General features: G+C 45.0%; 1 protein-coding gene across 1 annotated transcript in view; it reads left to right on the top strand.

The window, feature by feature from the left end:
* The first annotated feature begins 6 nt into the window (after nt 1-6).
* The window catches only part of GRHL1 (grainyhead like transcription factor 1), a 40109-nt gene continuing 14940 nt past the window's right edge, over nt 7-25175 (top strand). The window contains exons 1-9 of the mRNA XM_026846191.1: nt 7-33; nt 3138-3324; nt 6266-6336; nt 7846-8236; nt 9022-9098; nt 9898-10054; nt 10566-10677; nt 11610-11704; nt 24333-24491. Of these exons, the coding sequence (XP_026701992.1) occupies nt 3259-3324; nt 6266-6336; nt 7846-8236; nt 9022-9098; nt 9898-10054; nt 10566-10677; nt 11610-11704; nt 24333-24491 (1128 nt within the window). The 5' untranslated portion in view covers nt 7-33; nt 3138-3258. The remainder of the gene's footprint in view (nt 34-3137; nt 3325-6265; nt 6337-7845; nt 8237-9021; nt 9099-9897; nt 10055-10565; nt 10678-11609; nt 11705-24332; nt 24492-25175) is intronic.

Genomic DNA, 25175 nt, shown 5'->3' with positions numbered 1-25175 from the left:
GGCGCACCCCTCCGGCAAGGTGGATTTCGGCAGGTAAGGGGGTCGGCCGGCAGCGACCCGCCGCGGCCGGGGGGGCTCTCGGTGAGCCCGGCTGCGGCCACCTCGTACTGCGCCGAAGCGGGACTTAAGAGTTAGAACCGAGCTTAAGGCGTCTTCTCTGAACTTCGTGGTGTTGAATGCCGGGGCGTCTTCAAACGGATCCTTACAGCGTTTAATGGCTTGGGGTGGTTTCTGCACTTGTCACCGGGTCCGTCTGGAGGTGGTGGCCGTGGGCGCCGTAAGTGAACAGAAAGTGGGGTAACTCTGAGGTGATTTGAAGAGCCGGTTATAAAATTACTGCGTTTTGAATGATCGGTGGTTCAAATGCACTCGTTTCCTAGGGAAACCATAGGATTTTACCCAAGTTTGGATCGTTTGTTTTCCTTTAACATACTACTTTCTAGAAAGAGGAATAACGCAGCAAGTCACTAGCTTCACCCTGTGATTAGTATTTTTCATATGTATTTTTACCTCCGATGACACTTAATATATGAGGCCATAGCAGTTTAGGTACGTGCGCTTCACTTTTCTGGCATGTAGAAGCCGATGAAAGAAATCCTCTCTGCTGCCTCAGCACTAAAGGTGTGCTCTGTGCAAGAGCGGGTATGAAGCACCGTGCAGCTGAGGATCTCTTAATGTCTCGAGTTAAATTTCACGGCGGTGGAGAGAAAGAGTGGGTTTTGCATCTGTAAAATAAGTAAGAACAGTTTCTGTGTTCTGAACACAGAACACTGCAGGCTGTGGGACCTTTACAGAGAGAGAGTAGTTGCTGTTTGTAATATCCCTCTGCTTCCACTTTGGTCGTGTAGAAAACAAAATTCAGAAATTATTAAAACTGCAGTAGGGAACTTCTTTCCAGCCTTTGCTGGACGTGTCTACTACGCCATGAGGAGGTTCACGTGCCAGTAATCATGAAACCTAAAACTTAAGAAGAAATGTTTTCCTTCTCTTATTAATATGTTCTCATTTTCCTGAAAGAAGCTGTGGTTCTGTTAAAGGATTGAGTTACTGCCAAACCCTGTTCTCCCCTTGATAATTCTGCAGATAATTCTTTCTGTGCTGCTTTTAGGAGGCTAGATTACCTGTAGGGCAATATGCATTATATTTAGGTGTTGCAATGGCTAAAATTCGCACAAAATTATGTAGGTTTTGCATTTGCTACGTTTCTGGTTAGTGGCTGCTTTAGTTCTTAGTATTTTGGTTCTCCCTTGGTTCTCTCTCTTTCCATGTGAGCATTGTGTTGCTGGTGGGAATCAGCTTAGTGGTCTTGTGAGTTCCAGCAAGGCTGATTTAGCCCTTCAGCTTGGCAGGGATGGATCAAGTGAACTTCACCCAGGTTACTTCAGTTGCCTTTTTCTTTAGGAGTGACTGAGTGACTTTGAACTGGAGGATTTACCCATTTGTTACAAATATTCTAAGATTATTTTATTAAATTATATGAGAACAGGAGCTTGTACTATGTCCATAAAGAAGATTCTGCTTTATTTTTTGCTGTGCAGTCCTTGATAGAAAGTGGATGTCCTCGATACCAGAAGTATCTGCATTTTGGTACGCTGCATCAGCGTGTGCACAAATATATTCAAAGACCTGAAGGAAGGGCTTGGTGCAAGAGCCTGTCTTTATTGTTGTTGTTGTTTGATTTTTTTTCTAACTATATAATACTGATTTATAGCCACAAAGTACTCTTACAAGTCCTGGAAACTCCCACTCTCTTTGAGTAGCTCGAGCTCAGCCAAGCTGTCCCATTAAAGCTCAGCGAGACTCCTTGTGTAACTGATAAAGGATGGAACACAGAATTTGCAAAGTGCTGTGCAGCCTTTTTGGTAGAAGATGGTGATAAATGTAGGATACTGTTAAGCTGATTATAGTGATTAGAGTATTTCACAACTTTGTATTGCACAACTTTTTGTATTTGTAGTATATTTCAATCTCTGAGTGCATCTGGGTAGATAAATGAAAAGAATGCTTATCTTCCTGGGAAGAGGTGTGATGGTGCTGGGGAAGTGCTTTTTGTGGGGTTCCAGGATTTTTAGTAATTGTTTACTTTAAACTATTACCAATGCATTCAAAAATGCCAAGTTTGGGATTATTTAAGAAAATAAAGTATCCCTTCTCTCCCCACCCATCTACCATAAACTAATGTTACACTTTCACTGGAAAGAAAACAACTGAATTTAATGTCGTTTAAATCTGACTTTTGCTTGAACTAATTTGAAAGATGAAAGGTATATTTTACCAACGGAACAAAAATATATTAAGTTGCCTAAACTAATAGGACAGCATTTTCTACAGATGTCCCACTTTTACCTGTGGGCAGAAGGTCCAAGTCATCTTGGAGTTTTCTTGTTCCCAGCAATCTCAAAATGTTCAGAGTAAATATAATTTTTCTTTGTATACTGCAGCATAAAGGGGAGAACTCCAGTTTTCCTTTTTTTTTTTCCCCCAGTCACCTGTTGAGGGTGTCTCAAACTAGTATCATGGGTTATTTCAACAATAACCAGGCAGTGAGTCTTTTGGCTTCCCTTGTCAGAAAAATTCACTGCCAGATTGATTTGAGGTCCCTTTGACCACTTTCCCTGTGTAGTCTGTAACTAATCAGCAGCTTCTAGGTGGTGTTTTCAGGTGTACTCTTGAGAGCACAGACACCTTCTGAAATCTCTGGGGGAAAGAGATGTTTTGTTAATTCACCTTTTCTAGTTCCATGTGGGAACTGGAGCACGTTGTGGCTTGGTAATGCTATGTAGGATGTGCTAGAGGTTTTGTAGGTGGTAGGCCAGGAAGCATGTGTAACTCTTTCTGGGTTGGATTCAGAGCATGAGCAGGTCAGTTGTGCTCTTAAACAGCTTTGCCTTTTTATATAGGTTGGTGTAATCCAGCTGAGTTTGGTCAAATTAATCCTGATTTACATGGAGCGTGAGTGAGATTAGAATTAGGATTCTGGGTTTTTTGTGTTGACTAATCCTTGTAGCACACTGAATCAGAATATGAACCCCGTGAAACTGGGGCAGCTAATTTTGAAGAACTTCAGGAATGTTTTTCATGTGTTCTAACAGGCGGCTTTTTTTCTTCTTTCTTTTTTTCTTTTTTTATGGTACAAGTAAAAGACCTGTGTTGGTTCTTCAGAATGACTCTCTCTACTCTCAGAGACGTCCATACACCAGTGAAGATGAGGCCTGGAAAACCTTTCTTGAAAATCCCCTTACAGCAGCTACCAAAGCTATGATGAGCATCAATGGTGATGAAGACAGTGCAGCTGCCCTCGGACTGCTGTATGATTACTACAAGGTAGATTGGCGTGGGTACGCTCTGGCAGCCAGCAGAGCTCTTGTTCCACCTATCAAAAAAGGTGTCATTTACTAGAGGATTTTACAGAAGCTATGAATAGATCATAAGGACTGTGGTTTTTAAATGGGAAAAAAATCCATGTCCCTTTTTTCTGAAAATGGTTTTATTTTTACCTTAGTAAAATAAGATCCCTTGGATCTTAATTTAATGGGTCAAAAGCTTCAGTAGCACTTTGTCTCTCAACTCCAGGTTCTACAGGAGGCAATGTGTTATAGAAGTAGTCATGAAGACTGAGACTTTGTGAGCATGTCCCTATCTGAATTTAAATATACAGGGAGAAAGAAGCTTCTCTCCTTTTGCTCACATGATCCCTATTCTGGTGGGACTGTTTGCTTTTGCTGGGGCTTTGATGTGCTACCTTAGTATCAGCTGATACTAAGCTATAACTACAGATTTTTGGTGGTGTTTGGGATGGAGGTGTCCACTTGAAGTAGTTGCTGTCTGCATCCCTCTAATCTTTAGTGAGCTTCAGCTGCTGCGCTCTGTTAATCCTTTGATAACTGTGGTTGTCTTCCCCAGTGTTCATGGTCTTCTCAGAGACTTGCACCTTCCTAGATGCTCACAGATGAACACAGCCTAGATGAACACAGCCAAACAAGGAATCTTCTGGTTTGCATGGGATACATCTTGCTGGGCTTTCTTTCCTAAATACCAGAAGTCTAAGCCAGGGTAGTTATCTCCTGTCCATGTCCAAGCAGTTGTTTCCAGGCAGGGAGGTGTCCTGCTCGTTGTATATGGTAGCCTGGCTCACCAGGTGGAGATGCCTGTTTTTCCTTTGCTGAATGTGCAGAGCGGCCAGAAGGCTGACTTGGCTCGTGTGCCTGACGCTTTGGTTAGTGTCTTTTAACAGTAGTGAGTGCAATTGCCAGCCTTCAAGAATGAGGAGAGTTTGCCTTGTGCATACAAAATCCTTGCCTGCCCTTTTAAGAGTTGAATATGTCTTGCATATCAAAATATTCTTGTAATGCTTAATATGGAGATTAGCACTCCACACGCACACACGACAAAATGCCACAAACTCACTGATGTGGATGTTATTCAGCTAGTTTTGTGAGAAAACTGGCTTTCTGCTTTGTGCCTGTGCTTGCTATGCTTTTGGAAAAAAAACCCCAACATTTTCACCAGAACGATTTTAATCCACAAAATCAATTTTGATTTCTAAACCTGTAGATTACAAAGAGAATGTTGACGTTGATCCTTCACGCTTGGTAAAGCAGAAGGGATTTGCTGTACATTAATGTCTAATTTGGGGTTTCCTCTTATGTTTGGGTACAAAAAAATTGGTGGAAGAACAGGTATGCCGCATACTTGGGTGAAGCAGAAAGGTTAGAGATTGAAAGATTTATTGAGACCAATTATGAAGTAATGGCAGAATGACAATATCTAGGCATTTCTAATATGGCCCCTCTGTGGTATTTAAGACCACTAATGAGATCACCTTTGTATTAAAAAAAAACAAAACCAAAAATAAACAGCAAAACCAAGCAACAAGCTTTCTTCCATTTGACTAATGGGCTACCCTCATAGCTCAACTGTGGTTAGTAAGGCCTTATGGGAAACAAATTTTTGATCAAAGCCTAGAGTTTAGGAGTGTTGGCCAAATGGAGCTTGGAAGACCCTTGTTTTCCAGTGACTACTTAGTGTTGGCCTTCTAGCAGTCTCCAGCTAGAGATTCTCCAAGTTTTGCTGGTTATCAGGGAAAATCCAACAATTTTGGTGTTACTGGAGATTCCAGTTTATGTGGAAGAGCCGGGATTTCAGTTTTAGTTGGGGGCTGTTCACACAGCTATGCCACCAGCCTTCGAGTCAGCAGTAAAGTGGTAGTTCCCTATCTTGCAACCCAGCTGGCAAACACAGACAGTATCTGAGCGGGCTTCGGTGAAGGAAGGTGGTGGGAGATGATTCTTCCTTACAACAGAAGGTGTTTGCTTTGCTCATTCAGGGGGCATTTCAAAGGAGCCTGTGTGGACTTGCTACATAGTCGAGGGGACCTGAGCACTGTGGGTTTGTGCCAGCAGTGGCAAGAGCCACTGGGGGAGCTGGGCTGCTGGCTGTGTGCTCCAGTGAACCGAGCCACGGCAGGTCAAAGAGTTCACCACCTTCTGTGTGTCTTGGCCTTGCAGCATGCAGGAAGATGGCATGTGCCTGTGTGTGGACTGGGTGGCTTGTGTAATCTGTGTTGTGTGTGGTGTTTTCAGGGCAAATCCTCTCCATAGCATAAAATATGAGAAGCAGCTGTCTTAAATCCAGAGCAGTGGTGGGTTGCCTTTTGTTTGTAAAAGATTTACTACAGTTTGGGTCAGTGTGTAGTATGCAGCCATGCACAAAAAATGAGCTTATTAGACCTGGTCCTCCCCGATTCCTCTGGTCTCCAAGGAGAAAGGAAGACCTTGAGTGGTCTTTGAGGAAGTGGCCTAGAGAGCACATGTTTTTGGGGAAGGAGCTGTGGAGCAGCTTCCTTTCACAAGTCTTGAGCTCATGCAGCAGGCTGAACCCTGCCAGCCTGCAGAGGAGATGCCTGCACTACCAGCACAGTATGTGGGGGCTCTCCTCCTGGTCCTGCTCACCCCGGTGCTGATGCTCAAGTCAAGCATGGACAGTTTTCTGAACTGTTTTTTCCCATTGCCTTGTGGTGCAGGAGCCCAGGGCTGGCACAGCTGGCCAGGTCAGCTACATGGGGATCTGCAGGGCATCGCGTGGTGTGGGCCTGGCATCCCAGAGCAGTGTGCACACTGGTCAAGCTGTAATGCTCATGATGTCTGGTATCAGAGAGTGATGCTTTCTTAACTTGAGCAAATGGCTGTGTTTTGAGGAGCTAATCTTTTTTTTCTTTTTGGCGTGGGAGGAAGAATGCAATTACAGCATGTTTTACATTTCCCAGGTTCCAAGGGAGAGAAGATCTTCAACAGCTAAACCAGAGGTAGAACATCCTGACCAAGACCATAGCAAAAGGTATTAGTTTTCATTATTGCATGTCTGCTTATTTCCCTTCCCTCCTAGACCACCAAGGTGCTGAAGGAAAGTAACTAGCTGCACTGCATTGTTGTGCTGGAAGAGAGAAATTGTTTGCTTTTACTCTGTGCCCCAAATTCCTGTGCTGCCCCAGGAACATGATGGGAATTGGACCATGATGTCGAGAGCTGAGGCCCAAACTGCTGCTCATTGCCATCCATCTGCTTTCTGTCTACTGGTGTCACACAGTCAGCATAGCAAAAGCTGCTCATTTTAACGCTAGGCACAGCCTGGTAGCACAGGTATCTCTTCCTAAGGCTGCAGAGGTGACTGATAACCCTTTTATTTTTGCATGCGGTTGCCTCAGTTGCTCACTGCTGATTTGGTTCTTGGGCACCAGCAGCATTGCTGCTTCGTGCATGGACTGATAGGGAAGGACTTCAAAGTGCTTGTGATTTAGTTTTGGTTTTGTACTGTTTGTGGACTTCTTTTGTATCCTCTGGAACTCCTTTCTTTCTTCCTCTTCCTGCCCTCCCTCTCATGCCTCCCAAGCAGAAGATGATACTGATTAAGTAAATATTACGAATGTGAGGTTCATTCAAGCCAGGCTTCCACTCCTACCATCCTCTTCCTTTGGACAGACTTAGAAGGCTTTAAGGACTCGAGGTGAGGTTTTGTGGTCTGGCTGAGCTGATCGAACGACTCGTTGTTGAGGAGACCAGTCTGGTTCCCAGGCATGTGTTCCCAGTGCTCCCCTCATACCAGCTCTGGTCTTCCGTTGACCCATAACCTAGCAGGAAAAAAAAGTGGCTAGTTTTCTGCCTGTGTAACAAGCTGAACTGGCTCACCAAGGGGGCAGGGGAGTGTCAGAATTGGTGCGAAGGAGAGGGCAGGACGACGTTGTGGGGAGGGAGAAAGGGAGGGCAGGCTGACTTAGTGGCTACTAACTATGAGGTCAGCTCAGCCACAGATTTCAGGGTTGTCCTGGCAGAAGTGAGTGTCGTGGGGTGGAGAGTGGGAGGTTATGCAAACCATTCCCGGGACTCTCAGTGTGGATTTTCTTGGGGGTTTGTGCATGAAATGGGTGTAATTTCCCTATTAGTGCTTCCCGGGTGGCGCGCAGTCCTGGGGCAGAGGAGCAGCAACCTTGCTGTTGGTCCTTCTTCATCTGCCAAACACCAGTTTAATGAAGCCTGCATGTGCTGATGGGGGAACGGCCTCAAAGTGCTTAGTTTTGGACTGCTTTTTTCCAAGCCCTGAGCATCTGGGCTGCGAACCCTCGCCTTTTGCTTCAGGGTAATTCATCTCCAAGGTGGGGTTGTTAGCAGTGGGTGAGGGTTTGTTTTTGAAGGAGTTTCTCAGCTTTTCAGGTTAGAATTGAGATGCACAAGCAGGAGAGTTGGTATCATCTGTGCTTGTCCAAAAGGCTGAGAAGTGTTTCTAGCTCTTGTTTAAGGAGAAAATGAGCTGTATAATTTATGCATGTTTTTTTTTCTTTATCCTTTAAAGGAACAGCATCCCAAATGTAACAGAACAGTCACTGATTTCTGCTGGAGAAAATAGAGTTCAGGTTCTGAAAAATGTGCCTTTCAATATTGTCCTTCCACACACACCCCAGATGGGCATGGACAAGCGAGGCCACCTTACAACCCCTGACACAACGGTCACCGTTTCAATTGCCACAATGCCCACCCATTCCATCAAAACGGAGACCCAGCCCCATGGCTTTGCAGTGGGCATCCCACCAAGTGTCTACCATCCTGAGCCCCCCGAGCGGGTGGTGGTCTTCGACAGGAACCTCAACCCCGACCAGTTCAGTTCCAACACCCAGCCTCAAAACTCCCAGAGGAGAACACCAGACTCCACCTTCTCGGAAACTTTCAAGGAGGGCGTGCAAGAGGTACTAAGAGAGGCAGTTGCTGTGTGCATGTCTCTATCGGGATGGAGAGATCCAGTTACATCTTTAATTGTTCTTGTAATGTGAGCCAGAAATCTGTCCAGTGATTTAGGAATAGAAAGCTTTCACACAAAGATGCATGAGTATAACTTCGTAAATAAAACCTTTACAACATGAAATCATTATCAAAAGCAAATGACTAATCTTACCAGTGACAGAGCCTTTGGCTTGCTGAGTGTGGAAATAGTTATCTTGATCCACCGTACCAGGCCAGGTTTTGCAAGAGTTCAGCACTCTGCAGTGCCTTTGCAGGTACCAAAGTGAAGTGACTGTGTCTGTAAGCTTCCTTACTGCCAGTTTCTAGGCGTGGTGTGTGTCAGTTAAAAACAATCGGTTTATTTAGGGGCCTTGGGTGAGAGTTAAACCTGGATGAAAATCTGTGTTTTTTTCTTTTATGGTACCAACTAAAAACAGCAGTGTAACTGTGTTTTGATTTTTAAGCCAGACCTCAAGGAACTGTGTAGCTATGCCCTTTCTTTGAGATATGGGAAAGCTTTAAAATGTTGCCCTAAGCTCAGAAGGCTTGTGAGATGTTGTGCTTAGTTAACACCCAAAAGTTTTGGAGTAAAACCCTCTTCAAGTGTCCTGTTTGTACAGACCAAAAATCAGTTGTTATCTGATGATCAATTTGCCTGCCAGAAGTTCTGTGGTAATGAGTATCTGTTTAATCTTGACTTTTCTTGTTGCTGCTGTGTTAATTGTTGTGTTTTGTTTTGTGTCTACCCCAGGTTTTCTTTCCTACTGAACTGAATCTCCGGATGGCCAACATGAATTCAGAAGATTATGTTTTTGACAGCATTTCTGGGTAATGCTTTAAGGCCCCTATTTTCCCATATACTCCTGTTCTCTTACAGTTGTCCATGAGCAAGCAGTACAAGTTCATGCCTTTCTGCACTGAGTGTCTGTCAGGCACTGTTGGGGGTAGCTGAGTATTTCAAAAGCACAACAGTGTCTGCTCATTTGAATTACACAGTTGAAAATCCTACCCTGTATCTTTAAGGAAAACTACCTTCAGGGTTGGAAATACCACCCAGTTTCAGTCGCTGTCCTTGTACCAAATCCCTGTCCCAGGCGACGATGCAGTGCTGTGTGTCAGCTCTGCAGTGGTCTCGGGAGTTGGCTTTGAGCTGTGTTCCTCTCCCTGGCCTGCTTGCCTTGCTCTCCCTGCTGGAAATCTACAGCAGAAATGGGAGGTATGAAACTCCTCTGAACTCCAGAGGAGGGGAATAAACTGATTAGTTGCAGCTGACCAAGAGGGAAGGGAAGACCATGGCCATTGAATGGCTTATTAGCTTGTGAATTTACTTGCTAATAGATACTTTTCTGTTCTGTGAGAGCAGCTTACTGCTGTCAGCCTGAATAGGCAGCTTCCGGTCTCGTCTGCTGATGTGCCTTGGGATTTAGCTTGCCAAGAACTTCTCTTAAGTGTTCATTCATGAAGGAAATGGTTGAAAAAGGGGCTCATCCTGTTTTCCAACTTCCTTGCCTGTTGATGGCTTAGTGAGTCAACTAACGACTTTGGAATTTCTCCAGATTAAATGTGGATCATTTAATCGGCTTTCCAGGAAAATGCCTTAGCAATCACTGCCCTCTTCGCTCCATAGGAATAATTTTGAATACACTCTGGAAGCTTCTAAATCCCTCCGACAGAAACCTGGGGACAGCACGATGACTTACCTGAATAAAGGTCAATTTTACCCGATCACACTGAAAGAAGTCAGCAGCAGTGAAGGAATCCATCACCCCATCAGTAAAGTCAGAGTGAGTGGCAGCTCTTGTGGTTTCTTGGGAAAGAGGGTGTGTACAATGGTAGCCTTAAACTCTCCTAAAGTGCAGTAATCTAAACCAGAACATCAGCACTAAGGCCAGCTTACCCACTCTCTTACGTCAGTGTTCATTCCTTTGCTGTCCACCTACTTCCAGACCAACCCATCCTGGCTCAGTCTGTTAAGAAGTGGTGTCAGCACTTGTGTAAAGGTGATGCAACACCTGGAATGAGATCCTTGAACTCCAGTTAGGAGAGCAGTTCTGCTCATCTCTGTTTATGACCCAGAAAGTGCTGCTGTCTGCCTTCCTGTTTGGCAGCAGTGTGCCAGGTATATTGTGGTGCGTCAGGTTGGGAAGCCTAAAGCAGAAAACCTGATACCAATGAGAACTTCCAAAACAAATGTGCTCCAGCCTTTTCTCTTTCACATGTTTGTGGGGTTTTTGGTATGTGGTTTGGGTTGGTTTGGTTTTTTTTTTAATATTATGCCTCCCCCTGTCCTTTCAGAGTGTTATCATGGTTGTGTTTGCTGAAGACAAAACAAGGGAAGATCAGCTCAGGCACTGGAAATACTGGCACTCAAGACAGCACACGGCCAAACAAAGATGCATTGACATAGGTAAGGAACACTCTGGTTGCTGGTGTCAAACTCCAAACTTAATTCCTTGGTAAGGTTTGGCTTTCTGCTAAAGCTTTGTTATTTTAAGGAGCCTTTAGATCACACTCTCTGCTATACATTGCTTTGCTGAAAGCCCAGAGAGAGCTTTTGATTGCTTGGAGCTAATGCTGTAGTTTTTAGGACTCCTTAAAGAGGCTGATTTTTGGAGGTTTTTGGTTGGTGAGCAGGCTGAGTTTAGGGTTTTGCATTGGGAGGTCTAACACCCCCCCTCCAAATCACAGCTGCTTTGGTGTATCCCGGTGCTTGTGGCTAAATGGCAGCTTATAGACTCTGTGGCTCTCTTAAATCCTTGTAGAAATACCTCAAAATTAATGATCTTCCTTCCCACAGCTTTGCTCACAACTGGTCTTTGGTGCATGTAAAAAAAGAAAACACTGCAAATTTCCACTTGCCTCCAGACAAGGCTGGGGCTGGCTGGCTTCCAGCCTTCTCTGGCTGAAGGCTGGGTTGTACTCCTGGTCCCTTCCTTCTGTGAATAAAAGCAGGGATTAATCACTTGGCACTTAAAGCAGACGCGCATGCAAATCTTTTGTTTGTTATTGAAGGAATTTTATTGAGAGCTTATGCCCTTGCCATAGAGGGTAGAGTTTCCCGCACATAGCAGGTTATGGCACAGGACACACGATATTTGGGATGTCTGCCTTTCTCACTGGAGTTTCTAGTTTGGAATTTCTGCTGAGTCCCTTTTTACTTCTTCCTCTGTTTGTTGTGGTTTTGTACGAGGACCATTTTCAGCCTTTTTAATGATCAGTTCTGAAGTACAGTTCAGCTTCCTTTGCCCCTAAGGGGTTGCTGAGGAGTTGCAGTTTCTAGCTGCTTTGTGTGATTAAGGACTCCTCTTCCTGTCCTTCATGCATCCTTCTTTCTAACAGCTGACTACAAGGAGAGCTTCAACACCATCAGTAACATTGAGGAGATCGCATACAATGCCATATCCTTCACGTGGGACATCAACGAGGAAGCAAAGGTATGTGACCACGGTTATATTTCCTGTCCTTTTAGCAGATTCAGGGGCTGGGGGAGGGGAAGGGTGTGTGGCCTACCTGGTGATTAGCATGTAACAAGTTTGTTTACGCTCTTACATTAGGCAAAACCTTCTGGCTATTTCTTAAGAGAGTTTGCATGTGCAACTGCAGAGAGCTCTGCAGCTGCTTTAAGGTTCTTGGCAGAACTACCTACCTGACAGACAAGTACTGACAAAAGGAAGCACCGAGCGTTTCCAGAGCAGATGAAGTGGTGCGGGAGGTGTGATGGAGTGTAGCTTGGGCTTGGCAGGGAGCACAGTTTCGGAGGATCCCTGCAGGAGGTAGGGGGCAACTTCTGAGGGAGTTACGGCTGTGGCAACGGGCTTGCGTTTAGCAGAAGAGGGAGTAGGTGCTGCCATTAAGCTCCCAAATCATGTGTTCCTGAAACTGCGGATCCCAGCACTCTGACCTATTTCAAGCCCGAGCAGCCTCCTGGTGAACTCTGGTTTGATCTTTTTTCAGAACTGTGGGCACTATGGTAGGTGTGTAAGTACAGGCAGGTTCCCTAGCTAGTAGCTAACTGCAGCTGTTTGAAGCCACTCCAGCTTTTGAAGAAGGCCCATGCATCTTTTGGGTGTAAGGACAGCAGGCCAGAGAGTGGAGCCGCCTTGGTTCCAGAAGCATTTCCTGTGGGTTTGTTGCTGGACTCAAAGTGCAGGAGTTTCTTTGGAGAGTTTGATTACTGCGTGGGTTTTTGTTGGAGATTGGGAATAGTTTCCTTCAGTTTTTGGTGACTGGCTGTTCCCTTGCTAGTATGTTGTGTGCTAGCTGCCAGCATCATGGGGAAAACTAGTGGCTGGAGAGTGCCATGTCTGGGTAGAGTGTAGCCTGGGGACATAGGAGCTCTCGGCAAGAGGGCAAGGCAAAGGCCCTTCTGTGGAGATGTGTGTGCCACTGTGCTCTGCAGGACACACAAGGGATGGTGTCACTACACAGAGCTCACTGTCACCACGAGCTTTGCTTTGTGCTGCACAAGGGCTGTGGAGAGAAGACAGAGAGGTGGTATGGTGGTTGCTGCTGGGGTTCAGCTCTGTGGGAGAAGTTTGGTATGCTGGGCAGGCAGCAGTGAGGAGCTGTGTGTGCTGCTGCTGAAAGTGTTGACGATTACTTGAGGCTGGCATTGGGTACCAGCCTTTCCTATTTACCAGATTAGCTTCAGTTGGGTTGAGAGGGATGTCAGGGAGGGCCTTACCTGCTGGAGAATGCTGGAAGGTTGACATTTTTGAAACATGGAGCACTTTGCTTTGTGAGCAGGCAGATGAAGCTTCAGAAGGGCTGTCAAAAGGGAGGCAGTAAGTAATTCCTGAAATGTTATCCTGCTGCCATGGCCAGCCTGACATTTGAGGAACACAGGTAACTGGTGTCTGCAGTGTACTTTAGGGCTTAAGATTTGTACACAAGGATGGATCGTGCAGACAGAGTGATGATTTTGGGTCCCCAAGGAGTTGGAAGCACTTTGCAGCTCTGCAGTTGCCTCTCTGCTGGCTGGGCCACCCTACGGCAGTAAGGACGGGTTGCTAACCCAGAAGCAGGGCTTAGAGCTGGTGCTTAGAACCCTATGGGTGCCCCAAGGAAATCCATCCCTTCCCATCAGGTGACAGAGCCCAGCACTAAAAAGCAAGTGGTTGTTGCCCAGGTACTCTACAGACCCCTGAATGAGTAGTTTCAGTCTATGGAGAAATTCCCAATGGCAGCTTGAAAAGGTCTAGAGACCCTCATGGTGGTATTGCAGCTCAGGGCTGAACTACATAGGATGAGGTGGTGGTGGGAGGCGTGAGCCAGACTGGTTTTGTAGCTGTGGAGGCGAATTTGCTTCCAGATTCAGAGAATTAGTGTGTGAGATCCATATACTTTGAGTACTGGTTTGTATGAACATACAGAGGGGACTGCTAATACCAAGAGTGCAAGCCTTGGCTCCTGGGACCAGAAGCATATTAAGACAAAAGTACTCTGGACTTCAGTGTTCAAAGAACTGGCATCTCCAGCATGTGCTCTGTGTGTTTAAGTGTCTGTTTAACTTTACTTTTTTTTCCCTGAGTGGATGCGTTTTGTCAATGGTTGGATTTCTCACCAGTAGAGCTGCAGTTCTTTCTCAACTCCTGTGATCTTATCAGGAGATGCCTGAGCCAATTTCAACAATTTTTATTGCATGGTTCATTTACCTTGCATGCTCTCTTGCACTCTCTCTCTTTTTATTTTTTTTCTTTTTTTCTCCACACCCCACACCCCCCAGTCTTGAAGTACATGAAAAGAGCAGGGAATAGAGAGAGCTGAGTTTCTGATGCTACAGAAAGTCCTCCACTGTAATAAATACAGTGTAAACATTTAATAACAGCAGCAGCCCTGCATAGATGGCATGTTTAACTGGCCAGCAAGCCTTGATTATTAGGAATTTGCTTCCTGAGCCATGGCATTACCTGGACCAGAGCCAGGTGATTCTTCTGGGGTTGTTGCTTCTCCCATTTCCCTCTTGCTCCCAGTTTGCTGTGGGTATGGTTTGATCCTCTACAGTGGTGTCAGATGGGAGGTGATGAGGCTCTGTGTCTGGAGTTTCTGATGTAATTACTCATTTAGGTACCAAGGGCTCTGGGTGTGTGTTGGATTTAAGAGAGAAATAGCATATTCTCCCAAGAAGTTGCCCCTAGCAGCTCTGGAACCAGGTACTTGCCCTTCCTGTGCTAGCCCTCATTGTGGGGATGTACAGGAATATTGGGTTGCTGTCGCTTTGTCCCTGCATGAGGGTGTTGCCTGCATGAGAGTGTGATTTGCTGGTCCCCTTGGGGCACTTGAGACGTTTTGTAAAATACAGCTTTCTGGTGAAGAAAGACTATTTTCAGGTGATATGACTCGTGCTCACTCCGCAGCAAACAAAGTGTGTGGATTTTGCAGCTGTGGAGTTGGGGGATGGAAAGGATGTTTGAGATGCCCTCAGCAACCAGTATTTCCCATTGTGTTGTGGTGGAAGAGCTGAGGGCAATGCCAGGGCTTTGGATGCTGGATGCAGCAGGTCTGGCTCTGCGTGGATGGGGTTGTCACACAGGTGTCTGCGTCGTTGTGCTGTTCGTGAGCCCATGTGTGTAGAAACCAGGAGTATTTCATGCATGACGGGTGATTTCCACTTCTGGGACCGGACAGTTTCCATTGGTTTCGGAGCAAATGCTGTGTGCTTATTTCTGGCAGCTCCTCTCTGCCCTCTTCTGTTGCTTTGGGACATCACAGGAGCTGTTAGAAGTGGCCACTCTGAAATAGTGGTGGCTTAAGTATTCTGAGCGTTTTCAAGCTGGAAAAGGACCCAGGATCCAAAGCCTCCTTGGTCTGACACAATGAAGGGAGACAAGGGTGGAGAGGAAAAGACAGACTGCCCCGAAGGGTACTCCTTGGAAGGAGGGCAAGAACAGGGTAGAAAGATTGTCAGGAGACACAGCGGAGTGGGGAAGCAATGATTCCGGTGGGCTTCCAAGTGTGTCTGTGTTAGAGGGTGGGGTCTGACCCCGCCACCTGACAGATCAGGGGAGGAGAGGAATTGGATGAAGAGGCATTGTGAGAAGAAACGGGGAGGTGGTGAACTAGGAAGTTAGTTGATAAACTGGTGAGTTGTTGAATTGGATATTTAGGAAAGCCAGCATAGCTACTCAGTCAGGAGCCATCGTGGTTGAGCAGAATCTTGGCCTGATGAGTCTGACAAAGATGCGTAGCTGATACTCACTTGCACGCAACAAGTAATGCTGGAGTTACCCTGAGGCTTGTGGAGACTTCAAACAGTTTCCCACCCTGTCCTGGATGTCTGCCGTGTTGGGCAGACAGCGGAGGTGGGGTTCTTCTGCTGTGAACAGCTTTTAGATGTCTGAACACAAGCTTGTCATATTTTGCTTCTATGAGTTCATTAGGGACAAGGTGTCTAAAGCTGGGATGGAGCTTTCTTTGGAGGTGTCTGCCCTTCCTCATTCTGAGCAGGCTCATCCATCTTCAAAATCAGGGGGATTTTAAAAGTAGAGAAGAGAAATCCTATCCTTGCAGCCCTTTTTTGCCTCTGTGTGTCAGTCGGGAGAAGCGTTTATAGGTTCAGGTCATGGTGAAGCAGGGAACCATCTCTTCCCAGATCTGTACAGCATGCCCAGTTCTCCCTCACTTGGTGCCCATTAGAGGTCGAAATGAAAATTGCTGCTATGTGCATGGTTAAATGCACACTCTCAAGTGTTTCCTGCTACTCTTCATGTTGGCCTTGGTCCTGTTACCTCTGCTGTGTTACCCGTTAGGCTGTGAAGCAAATTCTCTGTCCCTTAACTCTGGCCTGGGGACACAGCCTGCTCTCAGGTTAGTGGCAGTTGAACAATCTGGACAGGTCAGTTTCCCCAGGGTTAACTGGCTTTGCTGGATCCAGCTTTGCTCAAATCTTGTCTGAGCTCCTGACTGGTGGAGCAGGGCAAGTTGTGGTCTGTTTGGTGATGGCGAGAGCCTCTTTGTAGTCCTAACAGTGCGAGGACCATGCTGTGCTGGGGCACCCCTTCCACGCTTGCCATGGGGTCACTTCTGAAATGTAGCATTGCTTCCAGCAGCTCCCAGAGAAGGGCCTCTGTGGAGGTCTTCTGTCTGGTTTGCTTTAGGCTGGATGGTGGGACTGGAGCCAAAAATGATGTCACTGAACATTAAGGGTTCTATTGTCCTCCCACTCCTTCCCTCAAAAAAAAAAGGCATTGTAAGCCAGATGCTCTGTGTGAAAAGACCCTTTCTGCTAAAAAGGGATACATGGTGAGGGTGTAACAGGAGCACTTAGAGCTGGAGAATATTGTGGTAGAAATTTTTGCTGTCTTACCACTAAAGTGAAGGTGCTGTGGTATCTCTTAAGTGACACCCTCAATGAACAATTAATGTTTTGGGGGTTGTTTTGGTTTGGTGGGGTTTTTTTTGTTTGTGGGTGTTTTGTTTTTTCCAAGAATAGTGGAATGGCCCTGTGTTAAAGTAATTTGAGGCTAATTTGAAATAGCAATTTAGGCAACAAGGGTGGTCTTCTGGCAAATCCTCATGTGTGTTGATTGTAGTTCTTGGGCAGGATTTTTTTTTTTCGGATGAGCTCAGTTTTTGGAGAGGGTGGATCTCTTGCTACAACTTGAAGTAGGTTGGGGTGTACACCACTGATCTATTTTAAGAGTTTATTCTAGCATAATCCTTACTTGATGTTCACTGTAGAAAGAATTTCAGCTTTTTTGATTGATGAATATTGCATGCACTTATATGGATGCCTTTGTAATGAAACAGCAGTCATATGCCTCATTAAAGAAGGTGTTGCCACCTTCAGCAGCATTGAGGAGGTACAGGTTTGGCTAGTTGGAAATGAAACTATGAAATGTGATGAGTCAAACATACTTGAAGGAAAGAGATTGGTTTGAAGCCAAGGCTGCAGACCACAAGTACTTTGAGGCACAAGTACACACAGCCTTTGGAGCAGTGACATAGGAAAATCATAGCAAGTATTGCCTACCTGCCTCTTAATGCAGACCTCTCCCTACTCTGTCCTGGATTTTCTTAAAAATAAGCATGCATTGCCCTTGATTTTAAGCATTGCAAATTATAAGCAATTTCTCAGCTCGTGGTTTTTCTTCAGAACTTGGTGTCCCAATCTCTACCATCTGTCTGGTCTTCCAACCAACTATGGAGCTCACAATGTGTTTCCTAAAGCTGGAAGAGAGAAATCTTCCCGAAATTAGCTCTTCTATAGAGAAAAGTGGGAGATGACTTTTAGCCTTTTCTCCATTGCTTTCATACTTGATGGCAAAACTTCCTTCTCAGCCATTTTTGTGCCTTTGTAGACATAATTCTTTCAGTTTTGTGTTAGGGATTTTTATTTGTTGTTCCATTTTTTTCTTGATTGTTTTGGGGGTTTTATTGAGGTTAGTTGGTAGGTGGGTTGTTTTGTTTGTGGTTTTGGGGGGGCTTAGGTTTTTTTGGTTTATTTTGGTTTTTTAACCAAATTTTTGCCAAACTGCTGGTTTTACTTTCTTTTCAACCAACCCAACACCTGGCCCCACACCTTTATCTTATCTGAGTGTGGGGTGGGAGGAAGCATTGGTAGGACTGGGAACCTCTATCCCTGGGTTTCCCACGTGTTGCGAGCAGAGACGTTCCGGTATTTCCTTGCCTCAGAACAGGTTGGAATAACGATCAACATTGCTCTTTGTGAGCAGGAACATGTATTTTCCTTTCATTACCATTCTTTTTTTGTTGTTGTTGGAGTGAACTTGCTAGAAGGATGTTCTCCTATCTGGGGCTGGGTTACGTTTCCCACTCAGCATTCTTTGGCATGGTGTAGGACCCGCAGTGTGTTTTGTGTCAGTCACCCAAATTGGGCTTGGTAGGTTTGAATGCAAACTAACTTCCCTGGGCTGTGAGCAGGAGAGTGCTGGGTCTGGCTGAGTGGAGCTGGAACGGATGCGGCCCCATCGCACATCTGCCAGACAAGCCTTATTTGGAGCGTCCGATCCCAAAGGCAGGAGGTGGCTGGGGAGCCCACAGGTGCATGAGTTGCCCAATTTTATCTCTTTCCTGGCTCACCTCCTGCTGATGCAAAACCTGTGGTGCATGTGGGAGGTGAAGAAACAAATGTGAGAGCAGTAGGATTAGCCACCTCTCAGGTGATCTGTACCAAGCTTTTTTTTTCTTCTTTTAAAGACAGAACAGTCTTCCCAGCACTGCTTTCTTAGGACATGCCTTCATGGATGTGTGCAGGCAGACCTGTGCTTGCCCTGCCTGCACTCTAAGCTGCCTGGCCATGACCCAGCACCAGTCCTGGAAGCCATGTAGCTACGTTGGCACAGCATGCTGCCCAGGCTGACAGTTCTGCCTCTCGGAAGGGCTTGGAGTTGTGCTGGTGTCATTTATAAGGCTTTTGGGCTGGAGGTGATTTGCATCCAGCCAGATCACAGCACAGATGAAGCACATTAAGACTTATCTTGTACGCATCCACCTGGACAAATCTTTAGAAAAGACCCTTCTTTTTTTCCTTCTTGTTTATATTTGTCTGAGCCTTTAGAGAAATCACATGCTTTCAGCCATCAGCTCTTAAATAACAACCTTTGAGCTTCCGGGTAGTTTTTCTTTAGTGGAGGGCTGATAAATGAGTTGTTTGTGGAATTTGGGCCTAGGGCTGCTCCTTCAGCTAGTCAGCAAGGAGTGCTGTGACCACATGGCTGCATACCCCCAAATTGCACATTCATCTGTGGGAGACCGAGCAACCTGGTGGCTGCTGAGCTTTGCATTGACATTCCCAGAATTCCTGCTGTCAGTTGGGGTGGGGAGCAGCTGTGTCCTGGTGTTGATGACAGCTATGTAGCTTTCTGCTCCCTAGTGCTGGATGGTGGCATGTCTTGGTTCTCCAAGGGAGTCTGTGCAGGTAGAGGAGGAGGGAGTTGGATCGTGTCCTCTGGTCCATACCCAAGTCCTTTTATTTAGGTCTGATGGGTCCTTTACCTTATTTGTTCTTCTGGTTTTAAATCTGCTATTGTAGCCTCAAAGGCTCCTCTTCACGTGAGGGAATTTGAGGGCTGAGGGTTTCTGTGACCCTTTGTCCTGCAAAAAGTGAAAATAACAGGTAAATCAACTCAGCTGTGCAGTTACTGCTGCTCTCCCTGGCCAGAGACCACAGGAATGGCCTTGATGCTCCAAAGGAGAGCAAAACAAGATGCAATATAGGTCCGGTGGGTCCTGTTGTGCAAGGGCCGTGCACAGCCTCAGGCTGCTCTTTGAGTAGGTTGTGTGGTGATCAGACCACAGGCAAGACACTGCCTTTGTGTTGGGAAAATGGTCCCAGAACACAGTGGAATCCCTTTGCCTACTGTGACTTGGACGGAACACTAGAATTATTTAGCCAAGGTCAAGAAAAACAGCATCCAACTGCATTCCCTGGTAAGAAGCTCATTGCAATTTAACCTGTCCCTGGTTGTTGTGTTGTAGGCTCCAAACTCTGTATTCTGAACAAACACAGTAATCCAAAATCAAAAGCATCCTGACAATTTTAAGTTGAATATAACATTAAAATGGAAGGCTTTTGTCTACTAGTGCTAGAAAAGAGCTAAAGTTTTATCAGAATTCTCAATAGAGAAATAAATACCTAATGGACTTGGATTACTGAGTGATGTCTTCATCCTCTGGGTACAGAAATATTATGGAGCATAAACAGGAGGCAGTAAATTTGATTTACCGGTCTCTTACTGAAATGAAAGCCATGTGGAGCAAGGTGATCAGAATGGAATAGTCTCAATTATGCCTGTGTAGGGTCTTATCCAGAAGGATGTACAAGATTTTGCACAACAGGGAGATCTGTGATGTGGGCATTAGTCTTATCCGTGTCTGTGTTAGCTGGGGACTGGCTGGAGCTTACAGTGTGATAGTACCCATCTGAGTTGTCTGTGGCACCGTAATGCCTGTGGTGCTATTACCTGTGGAAAACCCAGACATTGTTGTGTACCTACATATCGCTCCTTTTCAACCTTGCTTTGCAGTGAGTCAGAAGAGGCTGTACAAGGTGACATTTCATCTAAGCTGCTGCATATGTAGCCTTTGGACTAATCAAAATTGCTGGTGCTTTTTGTGTGACAAAAGAGCACGGCATCCAAGATAAACCAAGGAGAAGAGATCCTGGGTATGCAAGCCTTCATTTAAAAAAGGCATCTTTCATCTCGCTGACAGCGAGGTTCCTGCAGTGCTTTGATTGCCCTTTAATTATGCCTGTTTTTCCTGGTTTGTTTGAAAGGCAGATCTTGTTAGAAAAAGGTGCTGTGTGGAAAGAACTTGGCTGTCTCTGCTGCCCTTCCTTGAGGGCACACAGCAGAGCTGCCAGATAATTTTTTTTTCTGCACTATTAAAATGGAAGATTGTTTCTCGTAGATTTGAATGTAGGCATGGTGTGCTTCTCCCAGGTTAGATGAGGAGGGATGTGAGTGGTCAGGTGGTTGAAGCAGACTTGGGAAGTCATGAGGTCTGGCTTCTTCCCACGCTTACTTCCAGCGTGATACCAGAGGAGGTGCTTTAATCCTGCGTTCGGTGTTCTGCTCTGTGTGGTTGGGTTGCTGCTCGTCTGCCCCAAAGGCTGCAGGAAACCCAGTCTGGTGGTGGGTGGAGGAGGGTTTGTAGCATGTTGGGGTATAGGTCACCAGATGAGGGGGGAGCTTAACAGCTCATACCAGCTCACAGGTTTCATGCCCTTTGGTGTTTTACCTCTAAACTTCACTGTTGTGGAGTCATTTGTCTTGATGAGAATCTTAGCTTTTGTTAATAATAAAAAAAGCATGAAGAAATCAACAAGACAGAAAAAGAAAATAAAGCCTTTGGTTGGAGAGAGAAACATGGAAATATGATTCAAATATAGACTAAAGTCTTAACTGACAAGCAAAATAACTTGAGAATAGATTATAATTCTTTTAGAAATGTCAGTTCTAAAGCAAATATCTGTAACTCTTGAGGGCTTGACTTGTGACAATGCTCTATTTTTAAGCGCTGTCTTTATGTTGAATCTTGGGAGGTGAGATGAAAATGTTTTTTTTAAAAGTAACAACAAATCTTAATATAGCTGAGAATGCGGAACTGCCCTTAGAAAAATAGGTTGGACACAGGAAAAGGAATCTTGCTCAGCAGGCTGAAGACGCAGAGCAACTTCTGCGGTTATGTTTTTCTTTCTTCTGGCAATTTTGGGGTGGGGATGTAGCTGGCACAGTCACTTGGCCTTGTGTTTCTTTTCAAACCTAAGTCAAATCGCAAAAAGCACCTGGCTTGAAACTCTTTTAGCCCAAACTGGAAATGCTGTTTGTTAAACCTCCATTTTTGTGGAACTTGAGGCAACCCCTGAAGTTGATCGAAAGTAGGAGATACAGAATGGGTAGGGCGAAGTAGATGATCCTTTTGAACTGAAATGGCTTTGTATGAACAGAAGACAGGCTGCCTCTCTGTGGCTTCTGAGGTGATTAGGTTTTAGTTGTCATCTTCTGCCCAGAGTCCTGAAGACTTAAATGGTATGAAAATGAAGTCAGCTACTAAAGCCAAAGTTAATCAAATGAGGAGACTCTAAAGTAGGAGGATAATCTTTGTCATCTGACAGGCAGTCCCATATTCCCATGGGATACCCATGCAGTTCTGCTGCTGTAGCATGTGTCTGTTGTGCTGAGACCAATGCTTCTACCTTTAGCACAGTGTGCTGTGTAGGTTTTGGGTGGCTGGTAAGCCATGAAAACTGAAAATGTATCCCTGAATTATCTGGTAAAGAAGTGACATCGCTTGCTAGGGAACTGGTGGCTGATGCTGCACGTTTAGTCCACTGGTGTCCAGCTGTGTGAAACTCAAACAAGGGATTTCACATAAATTGGTGTGAAATGGTTGCTCAGGCATATTTTCTTGAAGAATGCAGTCATTTCTTCATACAGACATGAGTTGTGTGTGAATATTCAGTATGGATAAATACATTTAAAATTAAAATTTAAAATGTAAAAATATGCAAACACCAGAGTTGAGGCTCTTTTTAAAAAACAAAACGTCAGCTCAGGGAATACAATTATTCAGGCTGTGCATACATCTGATTACCTACCTCCAAAGTGGGTGAAAGCAACTCTTCAGACTCCTTGAAGCTTCCCCCTGGGGTGTGCCAGCGCTGCAAGCGAAATGCCCTTGTAAAGCTGAAGGTAGCAAAAAGGGAAGGGGGGAGGGGTGGATAAAAGCTGGCAAAGACATCATTTGGGTTAGTCTGGGGAAGACTGAGAAGAGCTTATTTTAAAATAATTTTCCTGGCTGTGATTTGGGATGTATTTAATGCTTTTGAAGAAAGTTGTCTTGGAACAACCACAGGTGTGGGATGCTGAGGCAGAGTCTGGAAGGCAAGCAGGCACTGAGCACTGGCTCACCTTCCGCGCTGCTGTCCCTGTGAGTTGTCCTGTCTTGGGCCACTGCAGAACAAGCAGTGCAGGTTGGGGTGGCTGGGAATGGGGCTCTGCTGGCATGAGTTAGATGTTGATCCACACGTTTCAATGTCCCTTTGCACAAGCAGGGCTCAGCAGGGTTGTATATGCACCAGGAAAGGGATGGGGACTGTTTGCTGAGCTGGTGTGCTGGCAGTTGCCTCCCTGCTCTGACACTTCTCTATACTGTTCTCTGCACCACCACCACCATCTCCCCCCGGCTTTTTATACTACTGTGTTATATGGGGGGGAGTTGATGATATTATTACATTTCCATTTCCCCTCTTTTGTTAAAACTAATAAAGGATGTTGCAGAACCTGAGCAAAGAAGCCCATGATAAGCACTTTGCAAAACCACAAATCCAACCCAAACCCATATGATATTCAAAACCTACCTTGAGACTTTGCAACAACAGGATGGCTCCAGGAGGTGGCACTAACTCACTGCAGAGACTGTCAAATGTACTACTTCGTGGTAGTAGCACAATAAGCAAGCCATCAGGTAGTGGGATAGTACTCCTGTGAAATCTTTCAAGGTGCTTCTGGCTCCCATGGCTTTGATTATTTTTTAAAGCAGTGGGTTCCCAGCCTTTATTCTTCAGGCAGAGAGGAGAGGAGCCATTGCAGGTCTAGGTAGCTCGTAAATTCATGGTAATTAATCGTTGCAGCTTCTTCTGAGAGATGCCAATAATGAGGATTGTGTCTGGAGAAAAGCCTGGCACTCATCAAACCCACGTTCTGGATAAAAAGTACTCTGGTCTGTCTGTTCATATCCATGCAAGGATATTTCTTCCTTCTGTTAAGCAGCATTAGGCTTGTTTTCAGGTTGTGGGTGCGTTTGGGTTTTTTTAGGCAATTATGAAAACGAAATCAGATATGTTCAAAATTACTCTTAATTCCTTTTCCCCATATTTCAATATTTCTATTAGAATAATGAAAATATTGTTCTTCCCTTTTGATCTGAATATTAACAGGGTATTGTAGGTCTTATGGGGGAATATTCAAAATAGTGATTATCTTTTTAAGTGTAAAGCACAGAAACTCTTTCACTGAAATAATGGCATTATTGCTATGTTTAAAGATGTTGCTTAATATTTTTTTAAAAGATTTTAATATCATTTGCAAGAAATCAACAACAAAAAAGTCCCCAAGTAGTTTCAAGCATAAGCTGTGATCCCAGCAGCTTATGTAAAACTCATGGAAAGATTTGTTTTAACTTGCCCAAAGTAACATAAATTTTTCAAAGCATGATTGTGTTCTTACCAAGATGGTAAAACACTGGGCAGTGAGGATTGGGTGTAGGAGGATTGCTGTTGCTAAAAGTTGTGATGGCATTTGAAATCTCTTGGGTGGAAATATCTGGGAAGGATGGGTGGAGTCTTCATAACGTTTGGAGAGTGTGTTGAAATCCATTCTGGACAAAGTGGCTTTGTCCCCTGTAACGGCTTAAAGAATTAAGAATGTTGTACTGCTTCTTGAGGATTTTGCCTGATCTCTCAGAATAAAGAAGGTCCTGCTTGTAGTGGCAAGGACCAGCATTTAGACCTTGGCACTCACTGAGTAGTTATTTGCTCAGCAGCCAACCAAGAGTATATGTGTCACTATTGATGGATGCTGCTTTCCTCTTTTACAGGTTTTCATTTCTGTGAACTGCCTCAGCACGGATTTCTCCTCTCAGAAGGGAGTTAAAGGCCTGCCTCTGAATCTTCAGATCGACACTTATAGCTACAATAACAGGAGTAACAAACCTGTCCACAGAGCCTACTGCCAGATTAAAGTCTTCTGTGACAAGGTGAGGTTGGGTCAATGTGCCAGTGACCCTTTGGGAAGGGCTATTGCAAAGTTTAGCAGCTTTTCTAATTGTACCATTTACTATTTTTGGCTCACTGAGAATTCCTGTCTGTGTTCAGCCTTTGCAAGGAAAAACTTTCAAGCCCTTCTACTTGGCTCATAGATGTTATGATGACCTCAGATAAATTTGCTGCTCTCAAAATACTGGAGCACAGAGAAGTGTGCCTAGACATTGACTTTGGAGAAAGGTCAGTCAGTGGCAGAAGACTGGCTGTCAGTACTCCAGACCCTGGAAAGTCTCACAGAGTGCCGTCGGTAGGAGAAATCATTGCAATTGATGGGAGCAAGTGAGGGGTTGTCTTTTTGCCCAAGCTGTGTTGTGTTGGTCCTTCTAAATGCGTTTGTGTGTTCTCACTGCATTTGTTATAAAAGAACCCCAAACAACAACTTGCACATCTTGTGAATAGAAAATGTTGCTGGTTTCTTTGTACTGCATAAGATACAGCAGTATAACAAAGCCTGTTTACAAGCTAGATGGATGCTGTAATTTGACTGACTGCTTTGCCTGATTCATTTACCATACAGAGAATTAACATCTTTCCCAAAGCCACTGTTCACCAGAAGCTGTGAAAGAAACATAGCAGGATCTGAGCTGAAAGCAGTTGTAAAAGCTCAACTGAGTTTG

The sequence above is a fragment of the Athene cunicularia genome, assembly GCF_003259725.1.
Source record: "Athene cunicularia isolate RWA chromosome 3 unlocalized genomic scaffold, athCun1 chr3_part1, whole genome shotgun sequence".
Classification (NCBI taxonomy): Eukaryota; Metazoa; Chordata; class Aves; order Strigiformes; family Strigidae; genus Athene; species Athene cunicularia.
The sequence above is the reverse complement of the archived record's forward strand: the minus strand, read 5'-3'. Positions and strand labels throughout refer to the sequence as shown.